The sequence below is a fragment of the Gymnoscopelus microlampas genome, assembly GCF_963454915.1.
Source record: "Gymnoscopelus microlampas genome assembly, chromosome: 5".
NCBI lineage: Eukaryota > Metazoa > Chordata > Actinopteri > Myctophiformes > Myctophidae > Gymnoscopelus > Gymnoscopelus microlampas.
The window spans coordinates 43,712,210-43,736,494 of NC_139942.1; the positions used below are offsets into that span (position 1 = coordinate 43,712,210).

General features: G+C 41.9%; 1 protein-coding gene across 4 annotated transcripts in view; it reads right to left on the minus strand.

Moving 5' to 3' along the window:
- Positions 1-43: 43 nt before the first annotated feature.
- tep1 (telomerase-associated protein 1) overlaps positions 44-24,285 on the minus strand; it is a 44,278-nt gene continuing 20,036 nt past the window's right edge. For 3 of the 4 annotated variants that reach the window (XM_084058734.1, XM_084058733.1, XM_084058736.1), the window contains 38 exons: positions 23,612-23,733; positions 22,847-22,960; positions 21,550-21,667; positions 20,933-21,121; positions 19,829-20,013; positions 19,310-19,451; positions 18,619-18,798; positions 18,296-18,388; positions 17,999-18,134; positions 17,557-17,716; positions 17,121-17,254; positions 16,891-16,979; positions 16,351-16,465; positions 16,192-16,218; positions 15,648-15,858; positions 14,780-14,900; positions 14,395-14,519; positions 14,183-14,282; positions 13,900-14,055; positions 13,241-13,453; positions 12,636-12,692; positions 12,353-12,479; positions 11,938-12,210; positions 11,583-11,749; positions 10,911-11,018; positions 9,886-9,990; positions 9,507-9,636; positions 8,641-8,808; positions 8,135-8,226; positions 6,741-6,867; positions 6,487-6,617; positions 5,255-5,376; positions 4,625-4,765; positions 3,830-3,929; positions 3,441-3,558; positions 2,118-2,200; positions 1,393-1,497; positions 44-472 (listed from right to left, as the gene is read on the minus strand). In XM_084058734.1, the coding sequence (XP_083914860.1) occupies positions 353-472; positions 1,393-1,497; positions 2,118-2,200; positions 3,441-3,558; positions 3,830-3,929; positions 4,625-4,765; positions 5,255-5,376; positions 6,487-6,617; positions 6,741-6,867; positions 8,135-8,226; positions 8,641-8,808; positions 9,507-9,636; positions 9,886-9,990; positions 10,911-11,018; positions 11,583-11,749; positions 11,938-12,210; positions 12,353-12,479; positions 12,636-12,692; positions 13,241-13,453; positions 13,900-14,055; positions 14,183-14,282; positions 14,395-14,519; positions 14,780-14,900; positions 15,648-15,858; positions 16,192-16,218; positions 16,351-16,465; positions 16,891-16,979; positions 17,121-17,254; positions 17,557-17,716; positions 17,999-18,134; positions 18,296-18,388; positions 18,619-18,798; positions 19,310-19,451; positions 19,829-20,013; positions 20,933-21,121; positions 21,550-21,667; positions 22,847-22,960; positions 23,612-23,733 (5,004 nt within the window). In that variant the 3' untranslated portion in view covers positions 44-352. The remainder of the gene's footprint in view (positions 473-1,392; positions 1,498-2,117; positions 2,201-3,440; positions 3,559-3,829; positions 3,930-4,624; positions 4,766-5,254; positions 5,377-6,486; positions 6,618-6,740; positions 6,868-8,134; positions 8,227-8,640; positions 8,809-9,506; positions 9,637-9,885; positions 9,991-10,910; positions 11,019-11,582; positions 11,750-11,937; positions 12,211-12,352; positions 12,480-12,635; positions 12,693-13,240; positions 13,454-13,899; positions 14,056-14,182; positions 14,283-14,394; positions 14,520-14,779; positions 14,901-15,647; positions 15,859-16,191; positions 16,219-16,350; positions 16,466-16,890; positions 16,980-17,120; positions 17,255-17,556; positions 17,717-17,998; positions 18,135-18,295; positions 18,389-18,618; positions 18,799-19,309; positions 19,452-19,828; positions 20,014-20,932; positions 21,122-21,549; positions 21,668-22,846; positions 22,961-23,611; positions 23,734-24,285) is intronic. The other variant, XM_084058735.1, reaches the window with a different exon arrangement.

The window sequence follows — 24,285 nt, forward strand, 5'->3', positions numbered from 1 at the left end:
TCTGTAAAGCGACTTTGAGTATCTAGAAAAGCCTTTATTGATTATCTACATTAAGGATACAAGTAAACCACGTACACACAGTATCAAGGCACACACAGAGTATGAACAGCTTATAATAAGGTGCACTGCATCGAGGGCCACAAAGCATTCTGCATGTAGTGAGGCATAAAAATAATTATGCCAGAGGTATTATATATAACTTATTATATAACTCTGATGTATTATTAGTCTTTGGTATTTAAGGCAATTCCTTCTTTAGCATTTTGTCTTGTGAGTAGTAATTCTAACACATTGCATTTGGTATAGCAATAAAGCATTCTAGATGGATCAAATATGTGTGTGCATGATTAGATCACTGGTTCCAGGACAGGAAGTAGAGACGTCCCGTTCCATCACTGCACACCAGCTCATTGGGGTGGTCTGGGTTCACCTCTAGAACCAACACAGGCCCTCTGCACACAAACATACCGACCTGCAAGGAGAGCAAGGTTATTTAAGTTAACTATGGAAAAACATTTTGGATAACTGAAAAAAAAAAGATAATAAAAAACAATAACTAACTGAAACAGTGTTGTGTGTTTAGAAGAGTACTGGAACTAAAACGGACGAAAATCATAGAGAAAATGTCCTTAGTTTTAGTCTTTGGCAAAAATAGAAGATCTACAAGGTCACAATGGGTCGCATTGCAATGTGATGTGAGCTTGTAGATTGCAATTTTTGTGACCTTGCTTAATCTTGCCCTGTATATATACGGTATATATATATATATATATATATATATATATATATATATTAAGATTTGTTTTTGGACTTTTATGCCTTTATTGACAGGACAGTAGGCTGACAGGGAATGGGGAGAGAGAGATGGGGAGTGACATTCAGCAAAGGCTGTCGGGATCGAGACTCAAACCCACAACGCGCTGTCAGGCTACACTGAGCCTCGGTGCCTGGACGGTCCAGCGGTCCAGTCTTAATCCATATATTACAATAATAAAACTAACACTACATTCTTTTCACACAAAAAAAACTAAACCAAACCCGCTTTAACTGAAAACAAAAAGTCAAAATGAAATAAAAAAAAAAAACAATAAAAATACACAGACAAGAGAAAGGTGAATGAAACCAATGATCTTTTTTTATACAGCATTGGTTCTTTAAGTGGGGTCTGCGGACTCCCCCAGGGGTCCTTGGGGGGGTACCAGGGGGTCCCCAGCACAATTAGTTAATATAGAGTCACAATCATTTTAACCACTTTAACCATATTTTATACTTTGGCTATTTTTGAAAAATCCTGGCACAAAACAAGCAAAACAAAACATAATTTTGAGGGTCCTTGACATGAAAAAGTTTGAGAACCACCGTTATACAGTATACTACTCTACTATACAATACCTGTCGCTTGGTGCTCCTGTCCCACAGCTTGACTGTGCGGTCGTAGGAGGCTGAGATGATGGTGCTTCTGGTCATCCTGAGCACACTGATCCTGTCACTGTGGGCCTACGGAACAAACAGCACCACTTATTACGGTAACCGGAAGACTCGCCCCAAAACACACTCGACCCCATTGTTTTTCGCGGACCAATCGCCCCGAGCGGTTCTTGTATTGGTTTTACTGAGGTTAAGGTTAGGAATAAGGTTAGGGGTTAGACATAGTTCTACTGAGGTTACGTTTGCCTACCAGTGACATCATTGGTTAGGCAGGTTTGGTCATTCCAAACAATGCAATAGCTTCTATTTCAGCTTTCCAGGGAATTATTATAAAACATACATTAACCACTTTAGCCCTATTCTATACATGGGCTATTTGAAAATAGCCGATCTACAAGCTCACAACGCGTCCCAATGCGACGTGTTGTGAGCTTGTAAATCTGCTATTTTCAAACATTTTAGTACTTTTACTTTTGATACTTTAAGTATATTTTGATGCCAATACTTTTGTACTTTTACTCAAGTAACATTTTGAACACAGGCCTTTTACTTGTAACAGAGTATTTTTATATTGTGGTATTGCTACTTTTACTTAAGCAAAAGATGTGAGCACTTTTTACACCACTGGTGTCAACCCACTCTCACAAAGTGGTTGATTAAACTACGCATCATTCCGTTCCATTTCTTACAGGTTTCCACTGGCTCCAGGAGCTCACATCAGGTGAGTGGTTGAACCTCAGGTTCCCCTTCATGTCTCCAATCACCACAAAGTCTGAGCATAGAAAAGACACACATTAGATCTTCATGTACAAACACACATCAGATCTTCATGTACAAACACACATCAGATCTTCATGTACAAACACACATCAGATCTTCATGTACAAACGCACATCAGATCTTCATGTACAAACGCACATCAGATCTTCATGTACAAACACACATCAGATCTTCATGTACAAACACACATCAGATCTTCATGTACAAACGCACATCAGATCTTCATGTACAAACACACATCAGATCTTCATGTACAAACGCACATCAGATCTTCATGTACAAACGCACATCAGATCTTCATGTACAAACACACATCAGATCTTCATGTACAAACACACATCAGATCTTCATGTACAAACACACATGAGATCTTCATGTACAAACACACATGAGATCTTCATGTACAAACACACATCAGATCTTCATGTACAAACACACATTAGATCTTCATGTACAAACACACATCAGATCTTCATGTACAAACACACATCAGATCTTCATGTACAAACACACATCAGATCTTCATGTACAAACACACATCAGATCTTCATGTACAAACACACATCAGATCTTCATGTACAAACACACATCAGATCTTCATGTACAAAGCAACGTTGTCCATCAATCAACAACGAACTGTTACGGGTGCACTTAACCCATTTAGACCGGTGGAAACAATCTGTGTCAATTTCTTTGGCTATTTTTGAAAAATCGTGGAGAATTTGAGCAAATCTTTGAATATATATATATATACACATTTTTTTATTTTTTAAAGCAAACATTTGTAACTCAAATAAATCAGTTTTCTGAAAAACTTATGTTGCTTTATCAGTGTTACTCAAACTTGTTCATGTCAAGGACCCCCAGAATTATATCTATTTGGCCACGGACCCCCCATCTCAAAATATTTAGTTCCAGGGACACCCATGAAGCAAAGATTTGAGTTACAAATGTTCCCTTTAAAAAGATATATATATATTCAAATATTATTTTGCAAACATTTTCACGATTCTTTAAAAAAATAGCAGATCTACAAGCTCATGTGCCGCGCTATGAGCTTGTAGATCTGCTATTTTTGAATAGCCCAAATAAATCTTAAAATGACACTGGTGCGTTCTTTTCATTTAAAAAGTTATTTGTAAGTTCCACTGCAGTAAGTAACTTTGAAATAAGAAAATGCTGCAGAAAGAGAGATTAGAAATGATATAACTGCTGCTGTTAGAATAGCATACCTTCATCCAATGTAAAGGCCGTTACCAAGGTCCTCAGTGCTTGGACATCTGTTAGCTCGTCAGTCAGTTCCGTACAACTGAATGAAGTACGGAGTGTTGTCATGGAGCCCAGGGCAAACTGTGAGGAAGAGAAGCAACACTTGTTTGTTACGTTTGTGGGAACAGTGCTATTTGGTGAACATGATATACATTTCAAAATAGCTCCGACATACAATAGAATTTTGTTTTACTATGGCCAGAAAGCGACTATTTCTTTAACCACTGGACAGAAATGCCTAAAACACAAAAGTATTAAAACCCCATTGTGTGATAAGTAGCCTCTAGCAATAAACAATTGGAACTGCACACTTGTTAGAGACAATGTTTCGTATACACACAGTCAAACTCACTACAAAGCCTAGTTGGACACGTCCATTGCTCTCGCCCATGAACCACACGCCTTTCTTATTGTCCTTCAGTAGTCCCAGAATGCGGCATTCCTTCTGCCACCTGAGACACAAGACAGACACATACATATTTGTCTGTTTAGGTTTCAGTACCAGTAACTTTTTTACAGCGTGTCTCTCGCGGTCCATAAAAGGGCCTGTTTGTTTGTCTGGGGCTAATCTCATAAACCGCCGTATAAGTCATGGGAAATTTATTACGCTCACTGCCAGTAGGGCCAAAGACGTATCTACTGTATCTGAAATCTTGCCCAAATGTGGAGTCATACGTCATAGATACGTCATAGACGACCAATGTCATGATCTCATGAATGGCTGACGTCACAGACTGGCCACATGAAGTCAGAGATCCACATTGGGACCACTCCGTTCACAAAGCAAAGGAGTCACGTGACAAAAATAACAGATCTACAAGCTAACGTATCACAGTGCAACGTGTTATTAGCTTGTAGATCTCTTCTTTTTGTCACGTGATGTCCTGTATACATTAGGGCACACGTATTTCACGTAACGCTAGACATGTTTTGGGACATGTTTTTATGAACAAAATCAATAGCCAAAATACTATGTAAATTATATCCAACCATTTTCCAAAACATTTGATTAATTCCAAACCTTTTCTAGGTTTGGAAAACATTTTTATTTTATTTTTTCTCCAGGAATTTCATGACCGTGGGAACCCTGATACTCATCACAATGCATAAAACACACAGTAAACATATATAAAGCAGGCTATTTTACTGGCTGATGGTGTTCTCCCAGTTGTCATCATCATCGGAGACTTTAGTTATGAGTCCGCTCTCGAATGCAGCGATCAGGATAGAGATGTAGTGGAGGTGCATCGCTGGTTCCGTCTGTTTGTAGGTGGATACCTTCGCCAGGCTAGGAGCAAATGGACAACAACATGAACAATAATCAGTGGTGGAAAAAAGTACCCACATGTTTTACTTAAGTAAAAGTATCAATACTGCAATGTAGAAATACTCTGTTACAGGTAGAAGTCCGGAATCAAAAATTTACTTGAGTAAAAGTACAAAAGTATTGGTATCAAAATGTACTTAAAGTACCAAAAGTAGAAAATACTCGTAATGCAAAATGTCCCACTTTTCAAATGTATAAAAATCATTTGAAAATAGCAGATCTACAAGCTCACAATGTGTCACATTTCAAAGGGCCGAAATGTATACAGGGCTTAAGTGGTTAATGTATGTTTAGTAATAAAAATCTAAATCTAAAATTAACTAGTAACTTAAGTTTTCAAATGATTGTAGTGGAGTAAAAGTACAATATTTGCCTCTGAGATGTAGTGGAGTAGAAGTAAAATTATTGAAAATTGGAAATACTCAATTAGTGACAGTGCTGTGTGTTTACCTCACAGCGCTGTGTTGAGGGTTCCACTGCAGCTTCCACACATTAACAGACGGCTTCCTGCAGCCGACGGCAAACTGTCCTTCAGGCATGGAGCAGATGGCTGTGATGCCGCTATCAGAGGCCTGACACATGATGACACAAATCTACTTACAGTACAGTACATGCACACACACACTATCAATTTCGACCAATCAATCGTATTATTGTCTCCTCCAGGCCAAAAGGCATGGCGAGAGTGTATGTTTTGCACCCTGTCCGTCCGTGTGTGTGTGTGCGTGTGTCCGTCCGTGTGTCCTTTTCAGTCCGTTACCAGCTAATCTCCGGCACCGTTGGCCCGGTCGCTGCGAAACTGTGCACACACACACTCCCTGGATGCCAATCTGGCCCAAATTTTTCACATGGGTCTGTTATAGCGCCACCAGGAGGCCGATTTGTGCGAAACCCATGTTTTGATATTATTACGTCATGCAAATTGGTACACAGTATCTCTATAGTCATGTGATTAACACGGATCTGTCCGATTTCCCATATTCCATCTTCATTGGCTAAGGTTGGCTTCCAAAGTTGGTACGTTTTGGACAAAATGCCTCAAATCAGCTTGCGATTTCCGTGAAACTTCACACGCACATTCCCTCTAAGCCGAGGAAGAAATGCGACCCTTTTCACATTGGCCTGTTATAGCGCAACCAGCAGGTCTAATTTAGCAAAACACATTTTCGGAACAAAATGCCTCAAATCATGAATGCAGTGTCCGATTGCCGTGAAACGCCTAAGAAGAAATGGCACCCTTTTCACATTGGCCTATTATAGCGCCACCAGGAGGCCACAATGACGTACCTGACCTGGCAGAGACCTGTGCTCCGAGGAGCACTTTTTCTAGTTTAATCTGGTTTCACTCCCCTCAGTACAAGTACTGTATATTCACGGTCTGATGCTGCAATGTGTGTATACAGTATACACAGTGTTGTCCAATCTATATCTGTATATTGTCCTACACTATACTCTTTCTTATCCAAAATCTGTGTCAACATGTTATACTCCAATATAATATACTGTAGTCAAATTCATGCATGCCTGCTGGCAAATACACATATTTGTAGGTATTCATACTTCAGTTATTGACACGCAACATTTTTGGTCATTCAATCCCTAAAGCCGAAAATAGATCTACAAGCTGACAACGCGTTACATTATGTTGTGTGTGCAGGTATCCAGGTAATACATCACATTACCTGCGCTTGGCCAATCACAGTGTTGTGCTGCCATATTTCCAGCAGGCCAGATTCATAGCCAGCCAGCAGCAGGGTGTCTGTCTGATAGTAGCACACGGCTGTGACATTACCTTTCAGACTGGGAGGGATCTCTGGAAACACAGGACGCAATGCAGAGTGAGACATTACTGAATGAAACACATTCCCTCAAGTTCACAGTTAGTTAATACAGAGAATTTTAAATATAGTCTAGACTCTGTACTAGACTGTATTACCTTTAGACCATGTCCAGCACCTCAGTGAACCGTCCTCAGACACAGAGAGGAATTCTGGGACTCTGTCCTTGGTCACCATTCCATAGATTGATCCACTGTGATCTTGGAACGTACTGAAGTGTTCCACCTACAGGACAGTACATACACACATAAGGTACACACACACAGTCAATTTGGCAACACAGATTCGGCAATTCAGATTTGCCTGCCAGGAAATGGCATTTCGGTGAAACAGTAACAACGACTGAGGCGCACCGTCTCTGGCGGGCTTGAGCAACAAGAGGCACCGCCGAGTGAGCCGTTAGGCGAGAGAGTCGCTGTGCCGAACGTTAGAGCCGACTCAGCGCCGTTTGAGTTATGTACCGATAGGGACAGAATCGTAAATTATGGCGTAAGAATCGTAAAAAACAGACCCAAAGACACGATAACCATGACCCCAGTCATTCTGAAAAAAAATGTTGTTTTTTTTTTTTGAAAAATGATAAAATATGTGAAAACAATTAGTCGATTCTGGGGCCTTCTGGCAGTGTGCACAAGAAATCTACTGCTGATCGGTCCAACTGTTTGTAAAATTTGCTCCCACTTCTCTCCCACTCATTTTGCCAACCTAGGCTGGCTCAGGGTGGAAGACAGGGATAAACAACTAAAAATGGAATTGGTCTTCAAAATTGTAAATGCAGATTTGCCCGAAATGCCCCCTATACGCGCGTATCTGTCTAAATACCTCCAAAAAGTTAGTGACACCCACAGTCACGAAACTAGAGGGAGCGTAAACATCAATCTGGTACCATCCACCCATAAAACAAACATGGGCAAATTCTCCTTCAACAGAAGACTATTCCAAGGTATGGAATAGTCTAACCCCATCCCTCAAAAAAATGCAGTTCGCTTGGCTCATTTAAAACAGCCCTAAACACTCTTCTTTCTGGAGGCCAAAAGAGGAGGTAGCACCAGTTTCCCGGTAGACAGTCGACCCCCCCCCCCTCCCATTTTTTTGTACATATTTTTTGTTTTTGTTCACGCTTTTTGCTTTTTTTGTTTGTTATTCTTCCCTGTATTTTATGTTGATATTTGAACTGTTTTGGTTGCTACTATATGTCTATGAAATGAATATCAAGGACCTCAACGGAAACAAGTCCACAAGGACTTTTTGGACGGACCTTTTAGTCAAAAGTATTATTAATGTAATTGTGATGTTTTACATTATTTTTTCCTAATAAAAAGTTCAATCAATCAATCAATCAAACACGAAGACACACAGACTGACCCAGCAGAGCCACGCCATAAAAAAACATATTTATGTACAGTATGCTTAATGCTCGTTTTACTGTCTTCATATGAATATCATATTTAAACTGCAATTCCCTCATTGAACCAGGACACGTTTACTGTACCTGAAAGGGCTTCCAAAGCTCCACTGTCCCATCATCAGATGCAGTGGCAACGAGCATGTCCTCCGCTATGACTTCTGCGCTGTCATCGTCGTCTGAAACAACAGACACGTTGTCAATGCAAATGCCAGTTGTGGAAAAAAATAATCAAATGTTTTACTTAAGTAAAAGTATCAATACTGCAACAATGTAGAAATACTCTGCTACAATTAAAAGTCCGGAATTCTACATTTACTTGAATAAAAGTACAAAAGGTATTGGCATCAAAACCTACTTAAAGTACCAAAAGTAAAAGTACTCATTATGCAGAAAGTACCATTTCAAGTTTTCAAAATGTATAAAAATCTTTTGAAAATAGCAGAACTACAAGCTCACAACGCGTCGCATCGCGACGCGTTGTGAGCATCTCTGTCGCGCATCTCTGTCCACGTTTGGGGCAAATATCGACCAATCAGAAGAGTCCCTTGGATTGGCCGTCTAAGTGCACCTACAAAGTTTCGGAAGTTTACCATGCTGGATGGCCCTCAGACGGTGTTCCTCATGAAGCCCAGTGGACTGACAGCCAGAGCACAGGTCATAGTCGTCACACACTGTACACTTATACCTGATCCCAAAAATGCCCCCCCCACAGCCGTCACAAACAACACCAGGGTGCAGCAACTCCTCTATGCAAGGATCTGGCAAACAAAACAAGAGAAATGCATCAGTATGAATTTAGTATAAAAGCTCCTTGGAGCAGGTCTCCACCAGGCCAGGTAGCTAAAATTGACCTCATGGTGGTGCTATTCCAGGATAATCTGAATACTTTTGAATGGAGGTTCTTCCTTGGCCTACTGGGAGTGTGTGTTCAAATGTTCTCACTGATGGGTCCAGCAATGCTTGTGGCATGATGTGCAAATGTGTCCCTCCTGAAAACTTTGTCAGGTTTTCAAATTCCATTTTATTTGACTATGATTGCCTTTCAGATACATCTTGATAACATGACGTCAGGGATAATGTGTACCAATTTGGGTGAGGTTTGGACAAAATTGGTAGGAGTCGCAACACAAACTGTGTTATGCAACAAAAACGCAACATGGCGGAAAACTTGTCAGGAGTAAATTTGGGGTGTTCCGTAATAATCCAAGAAATCCAAGGGTAAAGAATTTTGATTGTATGACCTACGGTTCAAGAGTTATAGGCCAAAACGTGAATCGTCCTGTTATAGCAAGATCTTTGTTCAAAGATTGAAAACTTTTTTTCAAAGATTCAAAGCGAGTTTTCAGTCTTGCAAATAATTTGTCAAGTTTTTGAAACCTTTATTTTAAGTTAGGAGTAATGGCAGTGATCTGATTCCATAAGGCACAGCCACAGGTTGTCCTCTATGGAGGCATACCTTTAGGAGGAATAATAGAACAGTGGTGAAGGCGCTGCCGGTGGGCAGAGATGTGGCTGATCTCCATGCCAGTGTCCCACTTCCACACATGCAGAGAACCCTCCACACTGCCCGCCATCACATACTCCTCCTGCACACACACAAAAAAAAAATGGTTCCTACTATTGTTTATGTGTGTGGTTCTTAACCATTTCATGTTGACAGTAACAGACTAAAAAGAGTGAATGTACATACTTTGCTTTAACTGGCTTCTACATATCACTGTTGCTATTCTTAATTATTTCTTTGTTATTGTTGCTACAATGCAAAACCAAATGATTTTACACACATCTTGAGTCTTGAATATTCAATGTATTAATGGACTGTGACGTCCACTCACCAGACAGCAGACAGAGATGAGGGGACATTTCCAGGAGATCTCCCTGAGACTCTGGCCTGCTTGCAGGTCCCATACAAGCAGCCTGCCATCATTGGAGGAGCTCACCTGGGATAGAGATAATACACATAGAAAACAATGTGGGAAGAAAGTCATTATGGTTCACTTCTGTTTACATCACTTCTGTTTCACATCTTCAAATAATAACTATTATTATTTTTAGCGGTGCCAGCCGCTCTACATTTGACTGTGTCTGTGTGTCCGTCCGTATGTTATGTCCGTCCGTATGTTTGAACACGGCAAAGAAGCAACACATGCGCCACTTCAACACACACACACACACACACACAAGCCAATACTGCACAGATGCGCACACACGAACACACGCGCACACACACACACACACACACACTTGACGTCCTTTGGGCTTTAAACAGCCGTAAGTCCAGTTTGCAGCATGCCACCAAGTCCAAATTTGGTATGTGGACTTAGGCCACCTATAGGGACGAACTGTAATTACTTAAGCCCCGCCCCCTCTGTCTGCCCATTGGCTGGGCTTTAAACAGCCATTATTCCAGTTTGCAGCATGCTACCAAGTACAAATTTGGTAAGTGGACTCAGACCACCAATAGGGACGAACTGAAATTAGTTAAGCCCCGCCCCAAAGGCACCACTTCCTTCACACAGGGTGTGATTTTTTTAATCTTATTTGATAAATCATACAAAAGTGACACCACAAGTTCCACAACACAAGAACATTTTATTATTATTTATTTTTCTTTTTAATTGACTCTTGGAGTGAAACCCAGTGTGTGTGTTCTGTTCTGTATCTGTTTAAGAAAGTAGGTAGCTGATATATTGCACTGTTTACCTTAGCGCTAGGTATGCTCTTAGTTGCTTGTTTTAGAAAAAGTGATTTGAAGTTTTCTTGCCTACCTATGTTGAATGCACTTATTGTAAGTCGCTTTGGATAAAAGCGTCTGCTAAATTACTGTAATGTAATATAATGTTCTGTAAGGGAGTCTCACCACACAGCGTGAGGTCCAGATGCAGCCAGTGATCCAGTCTCTGTGAGAGTGAGGGAGAGACTTGGAGAGAACTGCTAGAGATGAGCTTACATCCCAAACCATCAGAGCCTGAAATAAACACATTCCATGATGCACTCATGGCCTACCCACCGTTCCAGGTACTGTAGGCGGCAGCCTATCACATTTACGACATAATCGCCTGATCACAATTATTTGAATTGATTGCAATAATTTCACATTATCGTTAGAATGGTTTCCATTCGTCTGTATGAAAACAGCTGGATAAAACGAAACAGAAATGCCATATTTTCATGTCGTCTGCGCCCAGATAATGTCAACATGTTCGTTGTTCCCTTCCCGGAATCTACCCAGCCAGTGAGGACCATGTGGCTGTGGATGTTAAGGTTTATGCCTGTTCTGACCATAATACATAGTACATGATTTTGATTACTGGTACCCGTCATTACCATATCAGTAATTTATTTGTATGTCAGTAATGGGCTTTGTAGAATAATAAAATGTTCAATCAATAAAAATAAAAATAAATGGTAAACAGAAATGTAATTTTTTATTTATATGTTCCAAATTATGTTTCCAAAATGTCATGTTCGTGACAGCCCTGGTTGGATCAGGTTGCACACGTACACACAAACCCACACACACATACAGTACCTGATCTTTTCCACCAGAGAGTAGTTCCAGACCATCAGGGCTAAAAGCCAAGCAGGTGACCCCTCCACTGTGACCCCGTAGCACACAGGCAGCAGTGGGGTCAACCCAGGTGTCAGGGGTCATGTTCCTCAGGTCCCCCATGGACCACAGAGCGATGGTGAAGTCATCTGAATGACAGCAAAAGTAGAGTTGGTAAGCAAACACAAAACTATTTAATGTAGTTTATAGTTGGTACAGTTCGTACGTGAAAGCCCCCCAAGCAGGGGGACATAATCATCTTCCTTTTTAATGTTGACCAAGATTTTTTGTAATTGCATTTTTTTAAATTGACCACTTTATCTCCATCAATACTCACCAGAGGCAGAGGCCAGGTATCTGGAGTTTTGGGCGAGAGCCAGGATGGGGCCTTGCTGCATCTGAATCTTTCCTACTAACTCTAGGCCTACCAGCGTCTCCTCTTCTCTTCTGGTCATCCAGACCCTCAGTGACTTGTCCCCTCCACCAGACACCAGCAGCTCAGGAACCTTCGCCTCGGTGTTCCCAGGAACCTTCGCCTTTGCGTTCGCAGCCAGCCACGTCAGGCACAGGATGGACACGTGGAGGTCCACACTGGCCCATATCCTCTCGGCTGAAATAACGCACACTTTGCTGATCAAGATCTTTTGTAAGGCATCTTGTTTCTTTCTGTGAAAGACTGGTGTTATGCTCTGTTCGATAGAGTGCAGGTTTTAGTGCCATGTCCGCTGAAATGAACGTGCTCTAACACACACCTGATTTGAGGTTGAAGAGCTTTAGTCCGTCTCCATGGTAACCAACAGCGATGCAATGTGCGGTTGAGGCCGTACACAGAGCAGCGGGCGCCGAGCTCCTGAGTTTCTTTGCAGGAGGCTCCTGGTCCTAGTCATACAAAAAGAACACTAGCATACTAAGATTTTATATGAAACACAACTCGATGTTAGTTCTGGGTAATTAATATATAGATACAGTAGTTTTGGAAGGAAAGTTCAATAATTGATTTTATGAAGTCAAAGATCATTCAGGAGATTACAGTACCTCGTCTTCAATGAACTTAGCCACTGAACGGCCGAGTCCCCCTGACCATAGCTGGAGCTGTGATAGAAGAGACAAGACATTGTCATCCCAAAGAGAGAGCGGCGTGGTCTCAATGAACAACATGTAAAGTATAAATATATAAATGAGCAAAGCAAATGTCCAAGATAAACATATCTTATAATGTAATAGTACCTGTTTTAACTCAGGTGTCAGTGGTTAAACAAGTATTACATCACAATAGGGGTGTGGTGGTCAGGTGAGCCCAGCAGTACAACCTAGTTGAAACTTTCAACCTGTAGAGGCCAGTGCAACACTAATTTTCTGCACTGTGTGAGTGGAGCAACTCTTAATCACATGAACATGTAGTCTCATGTAGCCAGATGATCAGTAATCTCAGCTGATATGTCTGGGGAAATCTAAATTAATTGAATATCTCCACAGAATATCTATGAATATCTTCAAGCAAACTGTGGAGAAAACCAAACCTGTGTGTGTGTGTGTGTCTGTGTCTGTGTGTGTGTGTGTGTGTGTGTGTGTGTGTGTGTGTGTGTGTGTGTGTGTGTGTGTGTGTGTGTGTGTGTGTGTGTGTGTGTGTAAAGCCTCACCTTAAAGTCAGAGCCGGCAGTCAGCAGCCTGGTTCCTCCATCCAGGAAGGAGAGTGCCTCTGTGGCACCCCAGTGAGCCTGAAAGCGCCCCACACAGGCGGACGTTGGCACTGACCACAGCCTCACCTCCCCGGAAATACTTCCAGCACACAGCATGGAGGAGGAGCTCGAGAAGGAGAGGCAGCGCACGGACCCCTGGTGACCAGAGAGGGACTGGGGGGGGCCAGGTGTAGGAAGAGATGGACGACAAGAACAGGAACACAGTTTTAGATTTTAAGCACCTGCATTATCGCTGAAGCTCTTGTCTGGCAAACTAAAAGTCCAAGAAAAAAGCAGGCAATGAATAAACGTCTTGTTTTAGCTTGATCTGTGTATTCAAAGGGCGCATGGAAGGGAAGTCAAAGACTCGTCTCTCACGGTCTCCCACTCACATTGGGAGCACTTGTTTAAGGACATCTGGAACCCTCTCGGGTCATACGACGAGCGGAGAATGGCAATGGCAGAGTGTGTTGCAATAACACAGTGTGTAAAAAGACCATAGTGGCGACTGGTGACCATGGCTGCTTCTTGAAACTGATTCGGAGGCTCTGCTGCTGGGAAGGAAGGCCTGCTTTAATTTGACGTGTCATTATCGGGTATTGTTATTATTCCATGCTTACCGTCAATGTTTTATTTTGGAGCCAATTCCAGACAACCACAGTACCATTCCAGCATCCCCCAGCTAGAAGGTGACCTTCGGGGTCAAAGGTCACACAGTTCAGAGGGCTGGTGCTCGGCAGGGTTGCCACCTGTTGGCCCTTTGGAGACGACCACACCTGTAGGGCACAGCAGCATTGTATAATATATAGACAGATATGTAATATAATATTTCCATGATGGAAATGGAGGCAATGCTCTTCGGGAGTTTTGGTATTTAAAGTACTGTCATTTAAACAAACTAACTTTCAGTGTGAAGTCCAGGGACACGGTTGCCAGGTGCTTCCTGTCTGCGGTGACATCACTTCCTGTTATCGTGTTGGAGTGGGCGTCAATTAGACCAGTCCTGTGAAGAGAAGCAACAAGCAATCCAGTCAATGAATATATTATTAATATTAACTGGTGAAACTCGCCTCTGATATAGATATGTTACAATAATTATTAGTATAAACTCCCACCTGCAGCCATTATCAGTGTCCCACAGCTCAATGCGTCCATCAAACGAGGTCGTAGAGAGAAGCCCCTCCCTTAAGAAGACACAGCTAGTGATTCCATCACAGCTGCTCACCAGTGACTTCACTTCCTGCTCACAGGAAAGAAGATTGTTGATTGGATTTTTTTTTCATGATCTTTTTTATCCATTTTTAATTTTCTCCCAATTTAGTCGTTATGCCAATTCCCAATTACCCCATGTAGTACCTTGTCACTGCAGACCCCTACTAATTGGTCTTGGGGAGGGTGTAATGCTGAACTATCACAAAATAAATCTAAATTCAATGCTCACAGAGTCAGCATTTAAAGTCCTTTCAGTGACATTGAAAGCTCTTAGAGTTTGGTACCAACCTGTCCAGTGTGTGTGTGGATGAGATGCAAAGTGCCCTGTCCAGTGCCAACCACCACCAGCTGTCCATCTGGACTCAGTGCCACACAGCTGGGCTCAGAGCTGAATGTCGACACCAGCTCACTAGGTTGAAACACACAGGACACCCCATATTGGTGACCTCAGTGATTGTCAATTCAAGGACCCCCAGTTTGATATTTATTAGTCCACGGAACGCCATTTGATACAATTTCTCTGGGACCCCAAACTACAATGCAAAATCCTCAGTGTTCATTTAACTCTGAGAGTGTACAAATGTAACTAAATGGACCTGTAAGGGACCTCTGATGGTCCCCAGACCCGACCTTGAGAAACAGTGCGTTACCTCATAGTTAAGTAGTAAGTAAGTATAAATTCATATTATCATTTCTATTCCTGAAACTGATAGATAATCATGGGAAGGGAACGTAAGGGAAGACATTTTGGTGTTTCCTTTATTTGCAGGAATGGCTCCTGACACCACCCACTTTTTTGCAGTTAGCTCAGTTCCGTTTCTGGTATTGGGTTTCCGTTTCAAGACAGATGTGCTGGCTCCCACTATTTTCAAATGCTTCCGCATAACGGTCTGTACTTCAGTTCAGATCCCCCCCTCCCCTCTACTCCTACAGGAAACAAATTAGCCTATCTAGCTAACTGCTTAGCAGAAATGTAGATTTAAAATACATTTGAACACCGTATGTGATTGGTCGAATATCCTAACTGTCTGAAGAGCAGAGCTCAACTTTTTAAAGGGCAGAACTTACAGACTCTCTGTAGCATTCAAAGACTGTGGAAGAGATAGCCTGGCTTGAGAGACTAGGCACTGGTCAACCACAGATACAACCCGCTTACCTGTTGCTTCTCAGAATCTCCTCATCGTTGTTTAGCAACTGGACGGCCCGAACGCCTCCTTTACCCATCATGCCTTGTGCCCAGGAGTGAGCGGAGGAGTGAGGAGGCTCGTTGAGTGCCTGCTGGACATAAAGAGCTGGCAAGGAGGACAGGAGGGCACCATGGCGCCGCAGGAAGTCTCTGCAGTCCTCCATGTTTCCCTGGCTGGCAGCTGAGAGGAGACAAGTAACACAGTAGATGTGGCTGTAAGTTGTGAATGTTACCCTTTTCTTTTTTAAACCTGTCAGACGCTCACAAGCAACATGTGAAGAGTCGATTAGAAACAGACATTTACACTTGAGATCCGTGTCTGTGTCGTGAACCAAATATAGCCGATCTGCAAGCTCACAACGTGTTGCACTGACACGTTAACTTGTACCGTATCTACTATTTTCGGTATACGACATGGTGTGCCACCAAGTACTGTTGAGGATTCTGAAAAGGTAAATCAGTCATTACACACATACACGCAGCATGCACGCACAAACACACACAGAGCAATTACCAGAGAGTGTAGGCTTGCTCTTCTTGTCTGCAGGAGAGAAGAGAAAAAAAGTCAAAACAGATTGAGACCCTACATTTATGAAATATACTTCAAATGAACTCCTGTATGATAAGTTATATGATTGAAAAACCCCTATGGAAACGGATCCTCTCTGCTCACCATACAAGCTGTATGTCTCCAGGAGGTGGTGCAGAAAGCCGTGGCGCACATTAGCATACAGGAAATAGTAGCTGGAGAGAAGAGAGCGGAGTTCCTCCCACTGGTCGCTTCCCATCTAACCAAACACAAACAGTTACAGTACATACAATAAATATGAAATGAAAACCTCAAAAACAAGATCGCAGTTGTGTTCTGGATCCATCATTGTGTGATGGATGTTGAGATTGGATCAGTTGTTCTCAAAGTGGGGTCCAGGGACCCCCATGGGTCCTTAGAGGGGTTCCAGGGGATCCCCAGCATAAATGTGTTAATACAGCATCACAATCATTTTAACAATCAATATTGTACACGTTGGCTATTCAAAAATAGCAGATCTGCAAGCTGCAGGTTTGGAAAAGTTTATGTGTGATAATTTTGAGGGTCTAGGGCACAAAATGTTTTCAGATTGGGGTCCCCGGCCAAATAAAAATCAGTTTGGGAGTCATTGACATGAAAAGGTTTGAGTAGATTAGTGACCAGGTGAGAAGGCAGATGACTGACCAGGTGAGAAGACAGATGCATGACAGAGGTGGCTTCACAGTGAAGGAAGGTGTTTGTTCCCTGTGGGTCCGCTCGACTCCAGAGATAAGCTGAGAAATAGAGAGAGAAACACTGTACAGAGTGGTTCTCAACCTGTGGGCTGGGGCCCACTGGTGGTACTGCTGATAAAATTCTAAATAAGCAATGATTTGTGCAGGTAATTTATGACTCTATGGGTCTGTATGTTTCACCTGCCAACACGAGGTGAGCCCTGCTTCTGTCAGCTTCATGAGGGAGAAGCAGCTCCTCAAAGGCCCGCCTCACCTCTGGATTGGTCAGGGCCAAATGGTCGTCAGTGCGATGGCCGTGAGATGCACCAATCAGGCTGTGAGTCAAAATGAAAATGTTTTTTTTTCAAAACTCCTCCTTGGGATTGCCGCCCATATTTCTATTCAAAAGGCATTGTCTCTTGATCAATCAGTTATATTATAGTAGTCAGCATACTAGCATCGCTGTTGGGCAGAAACCTTGTTGTATGTCCAAAACATACAAGGATTTAATATGGAGATACAAGGTTTCTGCCCAACAGTGACGATATTCAGCATAATTATGCTAAGTAATCAAGGAAATTGAGTGACAAACTCAACAGCAGAGTTCACAGCCAATTTAGTGGCCGAGCGAGCGTACCTCTGTAGACTCTGCACCATGTGGGTGAATGTGGCCATGGGAACACGTCCTTGGGGCTTCCTGGACAGGCGTAGTACTTCCTGCCATGTGACCTGCTCTTCCTGTGAGGACAGGTCACTGCAGGTACTCAGTATGGCGTACAGGTCTCTCTCCCTCAGGCCTACAAGGTAAGAGAATATGCCACTGTAGCAGCTGTTACCAGTTCATGTCTTCATTCGTTGTGCCTTGAATTAATTGCGTGTAGTGTAGGCAAGGGTGCAACAATTTAATTGATTAAACTACATTTTAATAAAAGAAAAAATCCTTGAAAAAACATTGAAATTACGCATCTCTTGTTTCAAAATGTTATGAAAAAAGCTGATCTACCAGCTACTCATTGTGGTTTTATTATTTTCTATTTTGTTTTATATCTATTCACACTATTTCTTTGCAGAAAGCTCACCAGCAGTGCTGACAGTGAGAGCTGCCAGGGCCCGGCGGAGACCAGTCACCCCTCTGTACTGGGAGCACAGTCTGTCCAGACTGTAGTGAACCAGCTGGCTCAGTGACGGAGGCAGTCTCTCAAGGCTCTCCTTCATCTAGGGAGCACATACAGAGACATACAGACACCACCACCATCATCATCAGATAAGAAATGATTTGCTTTCATTATTTATATTTTTAGCTTTATTAATCTCTCCCCCATACAGCTATTACTGTCTTGTCTCTCTTAGATGTTAATAAGAGGCTGAAAACAGACCTTGTCAAAGGACGCAAAGTTTCTCAAGTCTTCACAGGCCAGGTGGAGATACAAAGGACTCGCTGCTCCTTTCTTCATCATCAGGGTCTGGAGCTACACACACACATACACGCATGCACGCACAACATGACATCTGTATGCATGAGTGTCATGTACAAAACAACAATCCATGAAGATTCTACAGTTAAGGCTAATTTAAATGTCTGCAGACTTGAGCCTTTAGCTCAAGTAATAAAGAGAGGCACCTATGACACACCACACACTAGAACAAGGACCGGTAATTGACACAGTGGAGTCACATAAGCACTAAGAGTGATAAGAACCTGGTTGTTGAAGGCAGAGTCACTGAGTTTCTTTCCAAAGACATCAAGGCCCTTCTGGACGATCTCCTTCTTGTCGAGCATGGACAGCTGTCCCAGGACTAACGAGACGGCTCCTTTCTTCTTGGCCAGAGTTTGCAGCAGGTCTGAATTGGATGTGACGCTTACCACCAAACACGCACCCTGATAGCAAGACAAGAATACATTATATTACATACTACACAACCTCACTGTAACATAGCAATAATAACATAGCCTCATAGCAGGTACCCTCGGAACCCATTCCTGTACTTACAGGCTAGTCTTGTAAATACAAATATATATATTTTTGCAACTGCCTGGTTAAATAAGGTGGGTTGACCAGTCATTCCTGATTCGGTTTTATGTAGACAAGTCTGATGCTATGATCACGAAGGACTCGTATGTTATGTTTGGCATCCCAACCTCTTGGGTCACACAGTTATTTAAACTTTGTTGTGCCAACAGTTGCAAACTTTAAGTACGTGACCCATTCTATCAACACAACCTCTGCGTGTTTCCACCATTGGAGAATTCAGATGATGAATTTGAATTCAAGCCGTGATGTAACATTTTAAAATCATTTAGGGTGTGGTTTTTCTTTCTTTAATAAAGCATTGCCGTGGTGGAACCTCGCAGAGGTCGTGTGGATAAGGACTGACTTATAAATACCGACCTGTGGGACCTGCTGTGGTATCCAATCAGAGTTCAGCTGGCCTCTGCGATCGCAGACGAGGTCCGCCCCGTCTATCAGCAAGGTCAGCCGCTGGCCCTTCTTGTCCTCACTCAACATGGAGTGGAACACTGACAGCAAATCTCTATGATGGAGAAGAATTATTATTACTATAAATAAAGATGAAGGACATGGGAAACATGACACAAATACCTGCAATTGGAACACATTAGTTGATTCAAATGCCATGCCATCCGTAAAAACGACTGTTTAGGGCTGGACAAAATAGAATATCACAATATTTTTAACCAAATACCTCAGTATCGATATTGTATTGTATTTTTGAAGGTGTTTTCTTTATCATAAAATAAGGCTTAAAACCAGGAAAAGACAACACTTATGCCATATCACAATATTACAATATCGAAGATTCCAAACAATATCTAGTGGCATAATGTCAATATATATTTCCAAGCCCTAAGACTGTGTCCTTAATATAAGTGTTCTGCCTGGTTAACGTACTTGTACGATGAAGGAAGAGGTGATTCCTCCTGACTGTCCTTCATCTTCCATTGGATGAGGCATCGGAGAAGGTTCTCCACAGAGCGTGCGGATTGGCTGGAAGCCGTGGAGTAGGAGATGACAGAATCACAGCCGAGTGTTTTCTTAGACTTGTCAGGGGCTCTGAGAGCGTTGCCAAGGGCAGCCTGTACGGAGGGACAGGTAAGACGACAAATGACGATGGCAACAATCAACCACTACTCTGATCTTTATACCAGGAGAGTAGAGAGCTTCCTGGCAATAGAACCATGTTTCCTGCAGAGGAATTACATTAATAATTTTCAACCTTTTTTGAGCAGGTCATTATAGGCAAACATTTTCAACAATTTTCAAAGATTTACAGTATAAGCCGTCTACTTTCACTGTACATCATACGACAAAGTATATAAGGCTTAAGTGGTTAATGACCAAGGGTTAATGTACGTCTCTCAAATAGTACTGTACTATTGGTTCAGTACCGCACAACAGGAGACCTGTGTGCATACTCTTAAAGTGGCAATTTTGTTGTGTCATTTAAAACAAATTAGGCAGATCACACGTTTTCTAATGTTTTATATATCAATGAATTGATTAACTACTTAAGCATTCATTTATACACAACGGTGTTGTGCAATAATAGTAAAAAATATCAGATCTGTAAGCTTGCGATGTGTTGTGGAGATCAGCTATTTTAACTATTTTTGATATATTATTTATTTGTATTTTTTTGGAAGCTTTTCGCCTATATAATGATATGCCCAAAATAGGGATTGATTATTAATCAATTATTTTTTTCATAACCTAGTCTCTGCCGGGTGGAAATCTCATCTCAACTGTTCCTTTTCAGGATTCAAATTCAAAAACAGCAAAAGTAGCAGCTCGACAAGCTCAGAACGCGTCGCTTTGTTCTGCGTTTCGATCTTGTAGATCTGCTACTTTTGATACTTTTGCGTGTCACTTGTAGAATGGTCAAGAAGGGCCTTAATTTACAAAAAATATAAACAAAAAGTTAGAATATGGAGATAAGAGGTTATTGCCCCACAACAGCAACAATCTAATAGTTTGGTGAACTGTTGCAGCTCCTACCATGAAGACAGTCTTGCCCTCTCCTGGTGCTCCCTCCACCAGCAGCATGCCTCCTTTGGTCCGGGCCTCCTGGATCTTCTCCACAGCCTCGGCCAGTAGCTTGGCTCTGCCATAGAACTGCCTCTGTAGTGCCCCCTGGTGGACCTCCTGCTCGATGACATCCAACCCAGCTTCTGCCTCATCGTCCTCCTTCCAGTGTGGTAGATTATTAAATCACGTTTAGGAATAAGGTTCGTTTTAGGCATAGTTTAACTGAGGTTACGTTTAGGAATACCTGGTGGCGACCGTTCTGAGGTCGCCGAATTAGACCCGGGCGAGCGTGTTTTGGGGCGAGCGTTCTTGTATTCAGGCTTAAGTGGTTGAGAAAATGTCCCTCCCGCTGTTTCTTTTACAAATCGAACCCTGAACATCTCCATATTTGCTACAGTTTGTTAATAAATTGCACTTGGTGTCATTGTCAAGATTTGTCATTATTGAATAGATAGCTAAATAATGTTTTGCTAAACCTGAGTACAGACTAAATCATATTCTAGAAGTTTGTTGAAGGTGACGTTCATGGGGTATGGATTTGCTGGAGGGGTGTAATGGGATTCAAGTGAATGAATCAAGTCACTTACTTCCACAAAGTGCTTCAGGACAGCTGTCCAGACATCCTCCAGCACCGCCTTGCCAAAGTCCTCCAGACCTTTCAGATAGGGCTTCCCGTCCACAACCCCACCCCACTGACACGGATAGCTGTTAAAGAGAGGTATGGTCAATAGAAATGAAGTGCACTAAGTCAGGGCTTCACAAACTTTACCATGCTAGCAAGGACCCCCGAATAGCCTTTATAATATTCATAATAATTAATGTTATTTATAATGCACTTTTTATTTGAAACAAATCTCAATGTGCTTCAATCAGGGTAAAATATTTGAAAACATGACATGGCTAAAAAATAAATGGAAAACATTAAAATCACATGAAGGCATAAAGTCTAGGAGAAAAATAAGTGTAGCAAAAAAACGCTTTATTAAAAAGGTAGGTCTTAAGTCCTCTTTTAAAAGCATCAACAGATTGCGGTGCTCTCAGGTGGTTAGGGAGGGCATTCCAGAGTCGAGGAGCGTCCGAGCAGAAGGCCCGGTCGTCCATGGTACAGAGCTTGGTCATGGGGATGCAGAGAAGGTTGGTGTTACCAGAGAGCGGAGGTTGCGAGTGGAGGTTTTTTGCCTCTGTAGAGTTTTTGACTCTGACTGCGGACCCCCTATTCTGAAATAGCTTTTAAAGAAATCTTAAAAAAGCGACTATAGTGAAAATAGCAGCATCAACAAGCTCACATGTTGTAAGCTTGTGAGCACATGTGACTTTTGTGAGCACATTGTGGCTTTTATTTATAGTATATTTTGTCACTAATGACATGCCCAGCGCCGATTGGCCTAGGCTCTAATCACTGACAGCAAGTCACGGGTTCGATTCCCAAGCCTGACGACCTTTGCTGAGCATCACCCATGTCTTTCTCCCCATTTTCTGTATTACTGTATTATTCAATAAATGGAAGAAAAAAAAGCTATAAATGTAAAATAATGAGATGCCCTAAATAGGGAGGCAGGATAAATAACGTATGAATTTCAATTAAAATGTGTATACCGGTACATGCATTATAACATATTTGAAAATAACATTGGCAATCTACAAAGAAGCATTTCATTTAATTTTTTTCCTCAAGTGCAAGGAAATCATGACTTCTTTTATCCATCTCAGGGAATGCAATCCGATGACTTCAAAGGTTTGGATGTGCCTCCATCTTTATGTATTGTAAAAAAAAGATTTATCACCTGCTTTTCTTGTACATCACCTAAAAAGTCAATTTAAACAGAATCGCCCTTTGACGATACTGCTCCAGGAGAGTACGAGTTGAGCTGAAGAAGCACTCACTTTTCTGTCACTTTCACACCACTAGCCAACATCCTCGTCTTCAGGTCGGCCATTTTAGATTTTGCCTCTGCCGACTCTGGGGCAAAGTCTGACCTCCACGCCACTGGAACTGACCTGAGGAACCACACAGATGGACCTAAAAACCAGTACATGAACTCGAAAAGAACTTTGGAAAAGCACCATTCTAAACATCTATACCAGTGGTTCCCAAACGGTGTGCCGAGGCACACAGCTGTGTTGTGAGACAAGTCCAGGTGTGTCTAGGGATTTTGTGACAACCCACAACATTATTAGTACTACTAATTAACTACTAGTTAATTAGTTTTCAATTTATTATAAGGCTATTTTGCAATACAGGTGTGCCTTGAGATCCTGGCTTGCCTTTTGCCTTGGGCACAAAACGTTTGAAAACCACTGATCTACCACTTTTGTATAAGTAGATGTTTAGGCCGCTTTGCAGCCTGAAAATCCACTAGCGCCGGACAGAGCACTAGCAAAGCTAGGTCACGTTTGTGACATCTATTGCACCCAGTAACATCACATCTGGATGTCACCTTTGTTTGTGACACGACATCACAATTGTAATATATAGGATGCCATGTTTTGTACTATGAAATCATGCTGTATTATGTAAAAATGTGAAATTAGACTGTTGTAATATTTTCTGTTGCATTGTACAAAACTAGACAAAAGTAAGGAACACGTTCACTGAAACTGTAATGGTGTTACTCTCCCCGTCCATGGTGGGACCACGTTCTAACATACTTGGTGAGGTCTGGATCCCTGCAGTAGCAGAACATCTGCTGGTGTGCCGTGTCTGGGTACAGTGCCTGGAACTGACGGATCTCCATCTCTGTGACGGACAGGCCTGCTGGGGCAGTGGCTAACTGCACGGACAATGACAGGGACGTTACATTTGGACATGCAGTAATGTGGACAGTCAGTCCTAAACATCGTATTTGAGAAACAAATTTGACTGCAGTCTGAAAAAAAAGAAGCCATAATGCCATGACTGCACATCAATGATTTCAGTGAACCCACCCATAAACTAAAAACAACTGCCTCACTCATAAAAACAAAAACAAAAAAAACATACTGGATTATAACTCTTGAGATGCAGGCACTGAACACTATGAAGTCGAGTTAACTTTTCACTTCCTTTTCTCTTTTCATGCCTTCTCTTTTTAGCTTCTTTTTTCCTTTTCCTCTGTATTTCAAGTTTGTTTTGTTTCTGTGGGTGTAGGGGGGGGGTACTGGGGAGCAGGGGGAAAGTTGGAGTTGATCTTTTAAAAATAAAAAAAAACACTAGAAAGCACTGATCTGCAATATATTACTGCTGATTATTGCAAAAATGAAAAACTGAAAAGAAAAAAGAAAATGGGAAAAAACTGAAAAACTGATTGTAATTATGTGCTGTGTCTCTGCAAATTGTGGAAACA